The 16,873-nt window shown below is 45.9% G+C and overlaps 1 protein-coding gene across 2 annotated transcripts in view; it reads left to right on the forward strand.

The window, feature by feature from the left end:
- The first annotated feature begins 1,141 nt into the window (after window positions 1-1,141).
- The window catches only part of LOC119458928 (uncharacterized), a 45,852-nt gene continuing 30,120 nt past the window's right edge, over window positions 1,142-16,873 (forward strand). Inside the window, exons 1-4 of one of the 2 annotated variants that reach the window (XM_037720783.2) lie at window positions 1,142-1,359; window positions 2,189-2,473; window positions 3,863-4,001; window positions 8,094-8,476. In XM_037720783.2, coding sequence (XP_037576711.1) covers window positions 1,156-1,359; window positions 2,189-2,473; window positions 3,863-4,001; window positions 8,094-8,275 — 810 coding nt within the window. In that variant the 5' untranslated portion in view covers window positions 1,142-1,155 and the 3' untranslated portion in view covers window positions 8,276-8,476. Of the gene's footprint in view, window positions 1,360-2,188; window positions 2,474-3,862; window positions 4,002-8,093; window positions 8,477-16,873 lie in introns of those variants that run through there. The other variant, XM_049670018.1, reaches the window with a different exon arrangement.

Here is a 16,873-nt window from a genome sequence, read left to right on the forward strand (position 1 = left end):
AGTTGATACGACATATCAGCGGGTGTAGGCACGAGTTGAAGAAGTCGTCATCGAGCAAGTGAGAGGAGCAGCCAAGAAAGAAAGCGAGGCTTGCGTAAGTATTGCGCATAAAAAAACAAGTTAGCACTCGCTTGGCCGACTGCGTCGGGTCACCCAAAAAAAAAAAGGTTTACAGCCTTCGGGATTGGTCTCGTACCCCGACAATGATCATATTTAATTTCGCGTAACAATTTCGTTATTTAATAGCACTTTCGACTAGTCATTTTAGAACTCTCTGGCTGAGTTACTACAGTCGTTAATGACAGCTTTAAAATGTTAATATTAGAATAACCGGGTACAATAGTTCTTATCTGGATTCGTTGTCGCCATTGGAACCCGCTTTTGCTCGCGCGAAAGCTTAGTTGATTTCTAACATATTTTAGTGGTGCTGGAGGAGCGCTCTAAAATCACTGCAGAACTACCAGCTGAATGTGCTATAGCACACTGCTTTCGGTACTTTCCGGTCACGAACGCTATGTCGCGCTGATAAGCTCATGCCATTCGAGACCCGAAAGTACCGAGAGCGTGGCATTAATGAAGAGAAAAAAAAACACTCAGAATAAATGGCGATTACTGTTGGCAAGCAATACAAGCTATGCGGGGTGTAAACACTGTGGCCAACAACCAAGAGGGGTGATTAACGACGTGAACTAATATATTGCGCCTCGCGAGCGTTCTTGCAAAAAAAAATGCATTGCACCAGCGTACAACTTCCAAGTTGGTACACAAATACCTTAATTCGAAGAATTTCCTACACACTGGACACCGTCTTAACACGGACGTGACTCCGCTATAACGTAAGGCAGATTAGCGCTAAGTTATGTGACGCCCTGACGACATTGAAAAGTTTGTCGCGAACAGCACAGGAAGAAAATGATTCAAGTCACATACAATCAAATACGAAATGAAGATTTAACCTATGCGGTAGTGATTGACACCCTAAGTTACATGTCCCCGCGGAACTTAAATGAAATTGAGGTGTGCAGCATTTAATTTTTTTAAGAAACGCTATTAAACCATTGTTAAGACGCGGAGTGCGCCTGTTTTTTATAGATTGTGGCGATCAACACAAGGTAAGCTTTATTGTATTTTCCAGAGCCAGGAGACGTCTTGGAGATGTCTGTCAGCGCAGTCTGTTCCTGGAAGAGGAGGCCGGCTATCTTTGTCTTCTGTTCGGTAGTGTTTGTCGTGCTCCACGCTCCTGGAACAAAAGGCCACGGCAGGCTCATCGAACCGCCTGCAAGAAATTCCATGTGGAGGATAAGCTACAACACGCCTCCTAACTTTGAAGACACGGAGCTCTTTTGCGGAGGCATAAAGGTAAGCAATTCGCTACGCAAGGCGGTCAAGCCTGCGAAATACCATTGCCATTGTGGGCTACGTCGAAAATACATTGACTTCCTAGGATAAAACATTCTACCGGTAAAGTGAAGGGAACTATCTGGAAGACGTTTGATTTACTTTCATGTTTTGAAAGCTGAACGGAATCTGCCTATATTAAGCGAATTTTTGTAGGTACCAAGGAGACGCTTCATTTCGAACACTACATGAAAAGTGAAACATAAGAAAAGAGCAGGAGAGAACTATACGCACTCAAAATATACCTCAAATTCCTTTATGAAAGTATATTTTGCTCACAGGTTAACGAAAGCGTGGCTACACACTCTACCGTGAACGGCGAAAACAGACTCGCTATCCGCCAATTAGTACAATTGATGTGCTGTTGCGTATATGTGCGATCGCGCGCGCGCGTTTGTGTGTGTGTGTGTGTGTGTGTGTGTGTGTGTGTGTGTGTGTGTGTGTGTGTGTGTGTGTGTGTGTGTGTGTGTGTGTGTGTGTGTGTGTGTGTGTGTGTGTGTGTGTGTGTGTGTGTGTGTGTGTGTGTGTGTGTGTGTGTGTGTGTGTGTGTGTGTGTGTGTGTGTGTGTGTGTGTGTGTGTGTGTGTGTGTGTGTGTGTGTGTGTGTGTGTGTGTGTGTGTGTGTGTCGCGTGTGGCTACTGCTTGAATAGAGAAACAACACAAACACAATGGCACCGGATTATCCTGCGAGCACACTGTCATGGCAATGCGCTGCCTGCATAGACCGCCTTTGCGCAGAATGTTGTTTGTGCCGTTGAGCAGCGGCTCGGGTGCTTGCCGCGAACCGCAGGCCCAGTGGGAGGACAACGGCGGCCGCTGCGGCGTCTGTGGCGACAACTACGCGCACCCCCGGCCACGACGCCACGAGACCGGCAACATGTACGCGCGCAACGTGACGGTGCGCCGCTACGCACCCGGGCAGCTCGTCGACCTGGTCGTCGACCTCGAGACCAACCACCTGGGACACTTCGAGTTCGCGCTCTGCCCCAGGGCATCGTGGCAAGAGGCCGAGAGTGAGGAGTGCTTTGACATGCACCCACTGACTGTGGTGACTGCCAGCGGACCCGCACGCAGGGTATGTCGAATACGACATTGAGGTTCCTCCAATTCACTCGCACCAACTCCCTCTACCGCTACACTACCAGTCCCGCGTCGAAAGCTGAGACGATTGCTCGCGACTAGCTGCTCTTAAACAAAGCTAATGCTTGAGTATGTATGTTCTATGTATACGTATGTTAATACTGTGATGAAGAAAAGAAGCATCAAAGGCAGCATTATCGCCAACCCTACGTAGAATGAGTTGACGCTGAAGCTAGGAGATAGCGCACTGCCATAATTTAGCTACCACTCTAACCATTCGTTTTAATAATCCTCCCAAGAATTGTGCTTTGTGGCGTACCCCGCCAGCAACTCCACCAATGACTGGCAGTTTTATTAAAACGGGTAGTTAAAACGGTAGCTTAACTAAGGCAGCGCACTATTTCCTAACTTTAACGTCAACTCCTTCTGTAAAGAGTTCACGATAATGCTGCTTTTGGTGCTTCTTTTCTATATCACAGTACGTATATATTTTTTTTTTACGTAGGCGTATACGACATGGCACTGTTGTCAATAAGATTTTACTAGTCTGTTTACCAAAACCATGCCAGCGCCCTTAAGATAAAGCAACACAATCGCGTCCTTGAAATCTTCGAAACCTTTAGGATGATGTACAAAGGCCTGTCACGCGTCAGCTCCCCTTCACTTGTCCTCGCCAACAAGGAGTACAGATTTCTCGGGGACTATTCAAGATGTATTTGTTCGTTTTTATCTTCAGACCCATGCGCGAAGGAAATTTTCCTTCTCCCCTCTTTACCTTTTCCCCAACTACCCTTCCTTTTCAAGCTATATATTTGTGCACGCACAAAACAACCAATGGTTGGCAGTCAGTGCTCGTCCTGTCTTCTTCCTTTCTCGTTACTTTAGCGCTATTTTCTTCGATGGATTTGTACCAATGAGCCCGAGTTCAAACCCTCTTACGTTCTTGAACCCCATGTGGTCCGAGTTAATCTGTAGTACACCACTACGCCATCCCTTGTAACCGCGGAGTGCTCAGAATCTCCTCCGCAGTTTCGGAGCTTTTAAACCCACCATTTAAATAAAAGACCCGGGGTGGTCATCACTAATCCGGAGAACTTCACAGGGCATCTCTCATTGCCAAATTGCTTTTGTGTGGAAATAATGTACATCAACCGATAAACAGAAGTGGGTTTAAATAAACCCAGATTTATCAGTCTGCGGGAGGCAGCGGATCACGAACTGAGGTGTGGATCGTGCCATAGAGGCCAGCACTTAGTTGTCACGTGTCATACTGAGGCCACGGACCAAACACTTTGAATAATCCTCGAGTACGAGGGCATCTTTAGAGATAATCTAAATGTCCATCCACCTCCTCGTACCTGTACTTTCTCGCCGGGCGTTACAGAAATCGGCCTTCTACTGTGCCGAACCAAAGACCCGCTACCGGCTGCCCACCGCCGCCAACGGACTCTACATGATTCAAGTCCAGCTGCCAGAGAAGCTCACCTGCGAGTACTGCGTCCTGCGCTGGCACTGGAGATCTGGTAAGCGGCGTCGCGTCAATGCCACAGCGAGCCTAAAGTCACGTAGCTATGGCCAATGCCCATTTACAATGTGGCGCTAGTAGCTTGCTAGTGCATCGACCCATTCCGTAGACAAATGCATAGCGCCGACTACCAATAAACTATTTATTGTGGCGTCCGCAATTCAGCCAGTGAGTTCTGAAGGCACATGCACTTTGATATTTTGAAGCTAGCACAAGTTTCGAGATAAGCGCCGTTATAAACCATGCGGTCGAATTCATTGTTGTTCTACAGAGAGAAAAAAAACATCTTTAATGAGCCTGTTCTACGTAAACTCAACTCCACTCAACTTACTTTATTTAGCAAAACACCTTTTTATGCACTGCAGGAGAAATTTATTTATTACACCAATAAAATTTGTAGCACAATTTGAAAGCGCATATCTCGAAACAGACGTTATCTTCGGAATTATTTCCAAGCGGACATGAACTCAGCGGCTCCAATTCTTTAACTGCCATTTGTGCCCCAAAGCAATTATTTAAGAAGACAGCTATTTGGTGAAGTTGTGTTAATCAGTTAATTATGCACTTCAATTTTTCCTCTAAGTAATGTCCGCCTGTTCGAGTTATCTAGCCCAAGCACTTCTATTGTGGTAAGTGCCGTAGGCAAATTTTTAAATTTCTGTTAACACCAAAATAAAATAACACATACACAACGATCAACACGCAAGAAAAAAGCAAGGAAAATATTCAGGAAAAAAAGAAGCCAGAAAACACTATGACCCGCTTGTTTTTGTTTTCCTGAAAATTTTTCTTGCTGCTTTGCTTGCGTGTTGTCCGTTGTATATACCAGGTGTTACAGCGAACACTTAGAAAAAAAAATGTAATTGCCTGTGGCAGATAGCACAAATCTAGTCCATGACCTTGTCTACACAAAGAGGCGGACATTACTTGCACAATAAATGGAAATGCATAGAAGACTAATTAACAGAAATTTACTAATTAGGTTTTTAACTAGTTACCTTATGGCACATATCGCAATTTACAAATTCTAGCACGGAAGCTCGCGAGGCGGACCCATTTAGTACGAATTCTCGGATGACACCAGTTTCGAGATACTACTTTGCGGAGAAATGCATTAGCGGTCCAGTTACTTTTGTGCTTCAATGCATAAAACGACGTTTTGTTAAGTGGAACGACCGTGCATTTTTACCGCAAGTTTCGCAGCGCATATGTCGTAAATGGTGTCATCCACACAATTCTTTTCACGTGAATATGCCGTGAAGTCTCACCCGCTATTATTTGGAAATTGCAATATGTGCCATACGGTACTTAAAAGCTTAATTTGTGCATTTGTGGTAATTAGTCGATTGTGCAGGTCAATTTTTTTTTGCAAGTAATGTCCGCCTCTTCAGGTAGACCAGCTCATATACTAGAATTGCGCTATCTGCCACAGGTAATTTAAAAAAAAAAGTTTTGAAACTGTTCACTGAAGTACTGTGTACAGATCACAGCATTAAATCGTCAGCTGGTATAGTCAGCGCTGCGTTCTGTGTCCTTTATGTGCTGTACCGTATTTGCGCTGTTCATGAGAAGTCACCAATTAGCTGCCATGTTTACCTTGCCTGACCTGAGTGTGCGCGCACACTTGCGTTGGTGATGTTACTATGATATCCGCGCGGCTCTGCCCAGTCGTTCTTTGACTATATTCCACGTGCATGTGGAAATTACAAAGCGAAAATTAGCACCCGTGTTGTCTAATTCGCTCGTCCTGTGCTCCTTTCACACTGTTTATTTTCGACGATGTTAACCTGCTAACTCGCCCAACTCACCGCGTTGATCGATCGGTATTCGTTCCTGGTTCAAGCTATAGGCTAGTTACATTGCGTCATCGACTCGAAGATGCCAGACGATATGTGTTCCGTAAGTGAAGTGGACTGGTGCATCCGCGTTTTCGCCCCGAATAAATTGCGGGGGCAGAGAATAATCTGTATGCAAAAAACAAGGGGGAAACGAGCGCAATGTGGCATTTTTGCGACACCCCTTTTCCTCAAAATATTGCGGTCAGCACATTGTCCAAATGAGTTCTCACCAATCCCTTAATTGCAGTAATGGGTCTCTGCCTCTGAAAGCATTAGCTGTGAGACGGTACTGCTGAAACATTTGCGTTTTGTTCACCATCCCGGACGACGCAGAGCAAGGGCAAAGACTCTTCACAAAGGTTTCGGCATGGGACCGGGAGTGTAATACACGGATGCTAGTCGAACCAGCTCCGACACGTTCACCGTAGTCTCTATGTGTCAGAACAACGTTACAACGGCATCCTTCAAAACCTCTTCGGCATGCGTGGCAGAGGCTGCAGCCGTCGCCTTGGCCATTCAGGAAGCCGAGCGCCTAACCAATTGGGCTGTCATGTTATCCGACTCACAAGCAGCTTGCCACCTGTTTCTAATTGGGACGGCACCCCAGTCAACAATCAAAATTTTGGGCAATCGACTAGAAGGGCACCACAATATCATATGGTGTCCAGCACACGAGGGACTGGAAGGGAACGCGAGGGCTGACCGTATTGCTCGAGGATTAAACGTCCGAGCAACGGCAGGGTGCAGCGATGACCTTCCACCGAATCCTCGTGACATCCTTTTACAGCAAAGGCAGCAGCGAAGACGTTTTGGACATCTCACTCGAATTTGAACAGCCAACAGGAGAGGGACTGGCATCGTATTCAGACGAATACATACCCCAACCTGCACCACCTACACAGAATACACCCCACGAGGTTCATTGACGAGTGCCCGTGGTGCACAGAAATACCCACACTAAAACACATCACATGGGAGTGTCCCAAGAGGCCTCCGCACATAGACAGCCCAATAGTACTGAAACATCCACTCATAAGGAATAGGCAGTGGGAGGCATGGCTTGCGGACGAGGGCCGGGAGAGCCAATTGGCTCTTCTGGACCAAGCCCAGCGAGCCGCTGGTGCCAGTGGAGCCCTGGAATAGGGGCCCGAACCAGCGTGCCTTCTTTTATTTATTTATTTTCAATGAAGTTTTCACTCACTCACTCACTCACTCACTTACTCACTCACTCACCGCCTTTGGAAGTATTCTGCACAATTCAGTTTGAACTCTGAGGTATTAATCTTCAAACATGTGGCAGAATGCTGAAGGGCGCGCGAACTGTTATATAGAAGTTCAAAATGCTGTTTTTGGAAAGGGTTTAAGTCTACCACAAAAAAGAGGAGATTAGGTTCAGCAAGGTTACGGAATGCATCCAAAAATAGTGCGCTACTTTCAGAATATTACTCAACTGGACAATTTGTGAAGTATTGCAACAAGAACGACATGCTCTGCCACAACTTTGACGAGCCATATCAATGCTTCATCCGAGAAATGATTTTTTTGCACCCATTTACAGCCTTTCGCAGTCAGTCGTTGTTCTTTACTACGAAAGGAAATTGGTTATAGCAGCAATTTTTTTCTTACTGTCCCAACACGATTAGGTAAAAAATACGTAGAAAAGCGGAAACGCTTTAGTGTTCCTGCAATGTGTCTTAGCACCTAAAGATATTAACGCAAACATAGAACATATAGCGATGAGCCAGATCTTAGCGCTGGCCAGTATACCATGGCCTCCCTCACAAAACTTCGTTCGAGCCAACCATACTAGATGTACAGATCCACATGTGAACTGTGATGATTGAGTGTGGAAGTACCGGTATACACGTATATACCGCATGCGCTTTTTACTTCTCGCGAGGATACGTTCGATAGGATGAAATTAGTTTATTTCGTATAACACGCGCACCGTTAACCTTTTGTTGCAAGGGTGTACACTTACCTTTGTTATCAATACACTTTGTGCAGCGAAAATTCATACGTTACGTGTAATTCACAGGTAGCTTTTGCAGTTTATAATTTTAATCAAGTAATGCTTTGATGATGCCTACTACATCTTGCGTTGAGAAAGTGAACGTGCTGAGGGAGACAAACTAGCCGATAACTGGTGTTTAGCAGGTTTGTCAAAACATTACACAGTTTCATCTTCTTCATTCAAAGGAACCTCTGAGTTAATGCACCGTAATAACCCGTGCTCTGTGATTCCGCCGCAGCGAACAACTGGGGCGACTGCGGCGACGGCAAGATGGCGCTCGGCTGTGGACCCCAGGAGACGTACCGCAATTGCGCTGACGTCGCCATCGGGCACCGCTTCGGGCTGCGTGGGCCTCTGGGAGCCAACGCCGTGCCTAAGCGGTTTGGAGCCACCAAGCCGAGGAAGGTCAACGTCCTATAAAGAAGTCCAAGAAGCCAATTACCACATGGTTGAAACGCACACAATTTTCTTATTTATTTCACAATTACGTTCCCTTTCTTGCTTTTTTGTTCAAGAAAGAATCACCTTGCAATGTTGTTTAATGTACATTTTTCAGAAGGTCTATTGTATCGATAAATAAACCAAGGAGCCGGCCAAACCTGTGGTTTGTAGCTGGCGGCAAGCTGATTTTGATTCGCACATGTTGCAATTAGCCAGCGAGATCAAAGCAGTGACCATTTTTGTCTGATGGTGATATGCATTACCACATACATTTTCCATATTAAGGTACATCCACACTAGGGGCAAAACGCGCGCGGCATGCCGCCAGCGGTTGAAAGCGCGCCGCGAACGCAGGTGAACGGCAAAATGTTCCTGCCACGAAGCGAATGAGTGAATGAATGAATGCCACGAAGCGAATGAGAAACTGAGACTTTTTTGTGATAAGTGGGCTGTGGTCGAAAGGGCAAAGGAATAGGACTGACGTCTTCGTGGTTGAGAACCTAGAACGGCTTGATACCAGCGTCCGCCTACTCCTGTCGCACGACAGCCTGAATAAGCGCTATGGCTGACTGAAATTCTTCGTAGCAGCAGTAACGAAAAGTAGTAGGAGACGAAGCCTCAATTTCGCGTCGAACTATTCGCGCCACATCTTCGGTTACAGACGATTGGTGGAGCCGCGGAAGGAACTCGCAATGCGAAGTAGCGGGGTGTTTATTTCTGCTGGATTCGGCGACTCTTCCTGAAACCATCGGCACTGTGCCAAGACGTCAGCGACTGAAACGAAATTCTTGAATACCAGCAAACGTAGTATGTGGCCAGCCTTGTCCGATTCTAACATCTTGTCACCGAACTTGCGGCAAAGGGCCAAAATAACCAGTACCAAGGCTGTGCAAGATTTGGCAGACGTTTTCACCTGAGAGGCGAGTTCTTCGCAGCACGTTGACGACCATCTGGCTTAACGAAGAGATCTCGGAGCTCTTGTATGCAGATGTCCCAGTTTGTGAGCTCCGCTTCGTGCGCCTCGTACCACACACGTGCTGTGCCTTGAAAATAGAATACCACATTTGCGAGCGTCAACGTCGGTACCAACGGTATGTCCAGCGCACTGACGCGTTTATACAAGTTCAGCCAGCCCTCAACGTCGACACTGCCGTTTGCCGAAAACGTAGCAGGGTCCCGAGGCGGCGCTAAGGTGACCGATCCTGAGGGAGTCGGCGGAGAAGCAGCAGGAAGTGACGTAGGTGGATCAATCGGCGTGGCCTGGAGTCGTACGAGGAGTATACTGCGGGGTTCCGTGTTGCCGTGGCGTTACCCCACACCTCCACCAAAAACGTAACGAGGAAGGGAAGAGCTGGAATAAATATCTTTAGAAAACGTTTATTTCAACAAAAGACGATAGAAACATTTTGAGTCACAATGAGGGCACAATATCACTAGAACGATAACCTATACAAAGTACTGAGCATTTATGTCTACACGTATTTACAGCAAACCACATGCAATATGGCCAATCCTCACACGAGACTAGGTGCGCCATCATCGTCTTCATTTTGCCGTACCTTGTGCGCGTGGCTAAATAACTGTCGGGTGGCAATATAAACTAGGTGCCACCTTCGGTTCACTAAGTATACCGGGAGACCATTCTGCTCATTTCGCATAACGTCTGAAAATAGGGAGAAAACTAGTATTCGGTAATTATTCCCAAGCCCCGTAATTTCCCCAGAGACATTAAAGTCTAGTTATGCGTTGCACCTCACATACCCTCCCACAACCATTTTCTACTAAATTTGAACTTAGTTCCACATTCAGTTGACCCAAGACACCGGAAAGGATTGCTAAAATGGCTGTAAAACGCCCTTCAACGCAACAGGCAAAAGAAACGGGGTAGCGAGCGCGAACGTCGCACATGAATAAATGAATTCTGTGGTTTTACGTGCCCGAACCCCGATTTGGTTATGCGGCACGCCGTAGAGGAGGACTCCGGAGTAATTTTGACTACCAGGTTATCATTAACGTGCCCCCAATGCACGTGACACAGGCGTTTTAGCATTTCGCCCCCAACGAAATGCGGCAGCCGCGGCCGCGATTTGATCCCGCGATCTCGTGCTTAGCGACGCCGCACCACAGCCTCGAAGCCTCCGCGGCGCGTGAAACTTTGCACATATACAGTGTACAGCACAAAAAAAAGTTGATGCGACACTAAAAGCTAAGGTGATTAACAAACAGGAACAAACCTGGTGTATTCCACGTCGATCATGTGACAATGAGCGCAAGCATGCAAAGCTTTATTGCTGCATCTGTTTTTGACAGTGGAATGGCTTCCTGCATGACCAACTTCGTGGGCACTCCCAGCTTCATCGGCATGTTCGTTGGCCATGATATGCCACAGTGACCTGGAAGCCACTGAAAACAGTGAAAAGTGACCTCATGTCGTTCCTCTGCTAGTTGATAATATAACTATGCTATTTTCAACAATACTTGATCGTGTGGTCATGCCCATTAGTAGCAGTCAAAGTTCGCAAAGCATATTGGGTCTTTAATTTTTCTTTGTGGTTTACTTGAATAGCATGCTAGAATCAAGGATTTTTCTTGTTTCTTTTGCCAGCTGGGTGTTTTACTTTCTTTTACTTTTACTGTTTTTACTTTGCAGTCGTTTATATAGCTTTACTTTATATAGTTTTACTAACAATGTTTTACTTTGCAGTCTTTTATATAATCGTCAATTGTTAGAAATTAAAGGCTCTAACTATTAGTGTAGAGTGATTCCGCAATAACTAATCAACTGCCAAAGGTTGACATAAAAACCCATACGGTGGTTTGATTTAAGAACCGTGAATTTTAGATAAATCAGTGCACCGCTTCCATTGCCATGCATGCTTTCTTAACGTTCATACCTGCCAACGCAGACCCACATTTATCATTAGTAATGTCAGCGTTAAGCTCAATGGCTACAAGAAACGAGGCGTCAAGGGTGGCGCGAAATCGAAAGCTGGGGGAATGGTAAACTGTACAGTCTTTGCCAGTATTTGCGAACGATAGCCACAGAGCGGGCACAACACTTTGTGATAGAGTAGGCGACAACGCCACAGAAGCAATTGCTTATAAGTAGGGTTTTAAACAGAATTTAACTCTATTTTTACACCCCCAACATGTTTCAGGAGAATCGGGTTAAACCCAATTTCTCGCCGAATTCCGAACCCACATACCCACCTATCTTCATTTCCGTGACCCACAACATGGATTCGCTTCACGAGTTTAACCAGAACTTTCTGAAAGCAAGCCCCACCTCACACAGCTGTCAAACTCATTGAGTAGTGGCATGACTCTACCGCTCGTTACCCGAGGCTGGCAAGTGCTGCACTAACATAGCATTGCAAAACTAAGTAACATTGCAAAAAATATGATGCAGATCCAATGCACTTGCTTGAATCAACATGAGGCGAAGCTTTCACGCAACGGTCAGTGCAATTCTAGAAAACTAACTGCAATGTGTGCAGTTGTCCTTATTTCATCCGATGCAACACATATGCAATGTTTGCTCATGCACCGCACAGGTCACATAATGTGATGTGTACATAGCTCGGTGAACTCACTCGAACGTCGGCTCACTAAGACTTCGAACTAACCACGAGTCTGAGTTTGTGTAAGCCTGGCTGAGTAGAATTTTGGTGAATACGAGTAAAAGCAAGCTCGGTTGAGTAAACTTTTCCTGAATATTGTCACGTGGTAGTCAGGGCACGCTCGGCGGAGTAGCATTTTGGTGAATATGAGTCAGAGCAAGCTCGGCTAAGTAGAATTTTCATAAACGTGGGTCAGAGCATGCTCAGCTGAATATAATTTTGGTGAATATGAGTCAGAGCAAGCTCGGATAAGCAGAATTTTGGTGAATATGACTCTCAGCAAGCTCGACTGAGTAATGATGGGACATTGTTATACGAGTTTATGCACTAATACATGTAATTTCAGACTCATTAGCAACATTGCCTCCATCTTGATGGGCAAGGCCTACGCCTCGTGATGAGTCTGCACACTTTATGAGCTGTGGATATGCAAGAACCACCCACACTTGAAAAGATGCTATCATTCACAGGAAGCAATGCAACCGGTTGACTTGATTGCACAATTTTGATCTGCTTTTGTTTAACTTGTTATTGACTGCTTATAAAAACAAGGTGTTTGTCTGCTTTTCGCATTGTTGCATGTGTTTTACAGGAAGTAGAAACAGGGAAGCAAGGAAAGGCAAGCGTGTTTATGGCGAGGTAATTTCTTAGAATACTGCGATACGTTACGACCAAAAGAAATTCGATGCACTGAAGTAAGCAAAATATGCAATTACCTTTTCATGCGAGGGTTAATACAGGCGCAGTAAGGATACAAAGTGTGCAACACATCGAAGGTTTATTGGTTTTTGTGCAGGAGAAAAAGGATACATCAGAAAAATGAGAAAAAACTGTTTAAATGATGCTTCGAAAACAAATTGGAAAGGCTGTTTATTACCAGTCAAAGCGTTAAATATGCTATTGTAGAACATTCTTTACGATATATAGTTTTCACGTTCGCTTTGCGAGCTTTATAAGCAGTCGCGTCTCGCAGCGGAAGTAATAGAACCTTGAAATTAGATAATTCATTGGGGAAAATGCGCATGAACGCCCAAACCAACCGACTGTAACTGAATAGTCGCGCCTATAGCTTCACCATTTGACCGTATCATTTGTCCGTAGTTGCATATTCTTTAAATTGTTTCGTCCGTAAAAGCATACCGCGCTACAACTGTGGCGTTTTCGTATATCGCGAGTAGCTTCTACAATCAGAACATTGGGACGACATCCGAAGTCCATGTCTTCCCGTGAGGGACACCTTGTAGTATTTTGCCAACTCGCAGCGCGTGTGAATAACGGAAAAGCACCCTAAAGTACGTACTATCTGCACCCGAAGCCAACCTAAAAAAAGTGTCGCGTGATTAGCAACGTAGCGTGTTAACAAACGCATTAAATCACAGTACCGAATCTGACCTACGAGTTTTTATCTGCACTGTTCGCGTGTTGGTGCTCATGGTACGTACCGATTGCGCAATCCACGGCTCCACTCAATTAGTTGCACTGTTCGAGGCTTGTTGAGCCAACATTCATAGACAAAAAAGTTGAGCGAACCGACGCCATTTTCCAAAACAGACCGCGAAATAGCTCTCGGCGCAATTTCGACGGAAAATTCCAGTGATCGCTGCGACCAACCGGTTGGTCGCAGCCGAAAGTCGCAGAGTCGGCACTGCGACTGCGATTTTCGTCGCATGCGACGGAAATCGCACTTGCGGTGCGATGAAAATCACATCATGTGAAGCGGCCTTAAGGTGACATGGCCACACGCCTTTCGTTTCTGCGTCTTTTCTGGCTCCCCGAGCTTTTTCTCACGGCAAGAGTGCTTCTGTTTTGTATTGTAGAAGGGTAATTTATTATAAAAACTGAAATATTTTTTTACCTTTTTCTTGTCTTTTTAAGATAACAGCCTCGGCTGGCATTGAATGAATCAACATTAACCTGCTAAACAAGGCTAAGCGTATCGAATTGTCGTTTTGTGGCATATCTCTCAGCAGCCAGTACCAACTGAAATTGAGCTGCAAGATTAGAGGATGGGTAGTATAATTTCTGTGCCAAAAAAATAGGTCATCGGCTTGACACAAAATTGTCCTTGTCATCTTATATATCTCACGAGTGTCTGCTCCAAATTAATATAACATATTAAAAACTCCCGCGCTGAGAAGTTCCTAACATGTGCTATTCTTTTCATCCCAATCAACCAGGTTACCAAAGGTATGTTCTGTGAAACTCAACTAGCTCTCTTTATTATTGCGATAGCAATTATATGGACACTCAAAAGCAGATTTCTGCCGTCGGCGTCGCCGTCGCCGTCGCCGTCGCTGTCGCCGTCGCCGTCGCCGTGAGGTTCCGTATGACGTCATTTGGAGATGAAATCGTCGCCGCGCGCCGAACGCTGTATGTGCGAGTGAAAGGGCGCGAGGGGCGCGTCTTTCACGGGGAGTGAACGCGCGGCGGAGAACAAACGCGCGTTCTGCGCCGTGCTCGCTTAAGGGCTGCAGAAGTAGGCGTCTCTTTTCTCCTTTACAATCACCATATATGTAGAGCAAACGCGCCTTCTTCAGACGCGCGAGAGGCCGTGGGGGAGGGGGAGGGAAGGGAGGCGACGTTTAGCTGCGGCACCAAGTGCCTATTTATATCAGAGGCTCCAGCAACAGTCACCAACGCCGCACGCATTTTGAGCTAACGCGGGCAAAACGCCGATGGCGTCGACAACAGTTCTGCGTGTTGTTGCTACCAAAGCCGCTCACCTTACTTCGTATGACATTGCTGTGTTGCTATCGCATTCATTGCTTCGCCCTTAGGGCGAAACTGTGACATTTTTAATGACGTAAGCTTTCATCTTGTTCACAACCTACGTGTGGATGTCCTCTTCCTAAACTTCGAAAATTGATCTTGCAATGTTCCTTACGAACTGCTCTTTATAATAACGCCGCGTGTTAATCTTAACTCTTTTGCACTAGGATTGATACGCAACTATCTGACTAACTGTCAAGTTTCATTACGCTAACCGATGCTTCTCTCCTTTAGCACCGGTTGTTTTTTTTTTAGCGTATAGCAAGGCCCTATTCTAGGACAACTACTTTTCTTAATACACATTAAAGACTTATACGCAGTGATTGCGCTTGCAACATTAGCCTGCTGTTTTATAACTGTTTAATCTATCGGCCTATTACTTACAACATTATTATTGAATTGAATGGAAAAACGTTTATTTTATAAGGAAAGGGTTGGTGAAGCAGATGGGCGGGGCCCTTAGTCCAGAGTTCCACTGGCCTCAATGTTATCGCTCTCCAGTATAACATCAAATCTGATATAATGCGGTGTGGATGTCCCTTACCATAAATAAAACATTACTGCACACTTCATCGCCGCCAATCAATCTCTTCGGCTGACTTAGTAATCATCAGCTCTGACATATGTGTAATGTTACCTACTATATATAGTTAGGACTCAATCTATGTAATAAGCTCAATTGTTCCTGCCACATTTCCACCACTGGCAACAATGCCAATCGTGAACGAAACAATTTGCGCCGCAACCGATGCCTCGCCATCTAGGCCTTCCGGCGCTTCTCTAGCCTTCTCGACGCAAGAGCGGCTCATTCCTCTATCTTGGACTTTACATGGCACAGCACCGTGCGGTGACGATGGTGGCTAAAGTGCGCCTCGGGCGTCCGATAACTGTTACCCTAATAAATCACAATTTCCTTTTTTTTGGGGGGGAGTGAGCGATCACTCCGGGCCCCTCACTGAGCCGATTAGTAATAGCCAATGATGGCCACCAAAATTCAGCTTAACCAAATGCATAGTTCATGTTTATGGGGCCCCGCGACAAACTTTTACAAAATACCGAGTGTTTGTATCCAAACATAGAGAAGGCGACAGAAGTAAGCGGAAAAGCAGGGACGGTAACCAGAGTGGAAGATCCGGTTTGCTACCCTACGCTGGGGAGAGAGGGGAGGGGGAGGTAAAGTGACAGGCAAGTAGGGGAAGAGAAAGAAAGGGAACACAGATACGCAATCACAGTCGGTCACTGTCACCGCATACAATCACTGCACAGCACAGTAGCACTTGTAGCATTGTAAACATCAGTTCAGGCTACAGCCGCTTGTCCGAGTCTGTCCAGCCAGGCTACAGGATACAGCCGCTTGTCCAAAACTGCAACAGTTCCCTCGTCACCCTCCACTGCGATGGTTTGTGATCTGGGCATTCTAAAATAATTTCCTCTGTTCAAGCTCTTTGGTCAAAGCGAGCTATCACGATTGCGAGCGATTGTCTCTATAAATTGTAGCGAGGATAGTCACAGAAAAGGTGTTCAAGAGTCTCCTCGCTACCACAATCATCACGCGAGGCGTGTTCGGCCTGTCCGATTCAGAATGCAAAAGGACTTCGTAAAGGCAACTCCTAGCCATATTCCACAAAGCAAGGTAGCTTCGCGTCAGCAGAGTCCAGCTGCGATGCCTAGGCGGAGAGAAGGGTCTATGTGGTGCAGCCGGTTGCTTTAAAAACTTCATGTGTTCCACATGGAGAATGTGATATCCTGGATGAGCACTCGAATTTTTCTAGATGCATCTGTCCTTGATAAGGGTATCGACTCTTCTTCGTCGCCTTCAAGAGCCAACCGAGCAGCGTCATCGGCGTTTTCGTTACGTATGACGCCACAGTGACTTGGAAGCCACTGAAAGGTCACGTGGTGTCCTTTCTCGGTAAAGGTATGGATTAGTTCTCTAATCTTCAATACCAATTGTTCATGTGGTCCGCGCCGCAGGGCTGATAGCAGATACTGCAGTGCTACCTTAGAGTTACTGAATATTGACCATCTTCGAGGTTGTTCTTGGCTGACGAGACGAAGGGCAGCGCGAAGAGCTGCAAATTCCGTAGCCGTCAATGTCGTTGGGTGACACGTCCTGAAGTTGATTTGATGGTGGTGGCTCTCGCTCCGGAAACCACGTTTCCAGAGAAACACAAAAAATGTGGTTGAT

This window comes from Dermacentor silvarum, chromosome 7, assembly GCF_013339745.2.
Source record: "Dermacentor silvarum isolate Dsil-2018 chromosome 7, BIME_Dsil_1.4, whole genome shotgun sequence".
NCBI lineage: Eukaryota > Metazoa > Arthropoda > Arachnida > Ixodida > Ixodidae > Dermacentor > Dermacentor silvarum.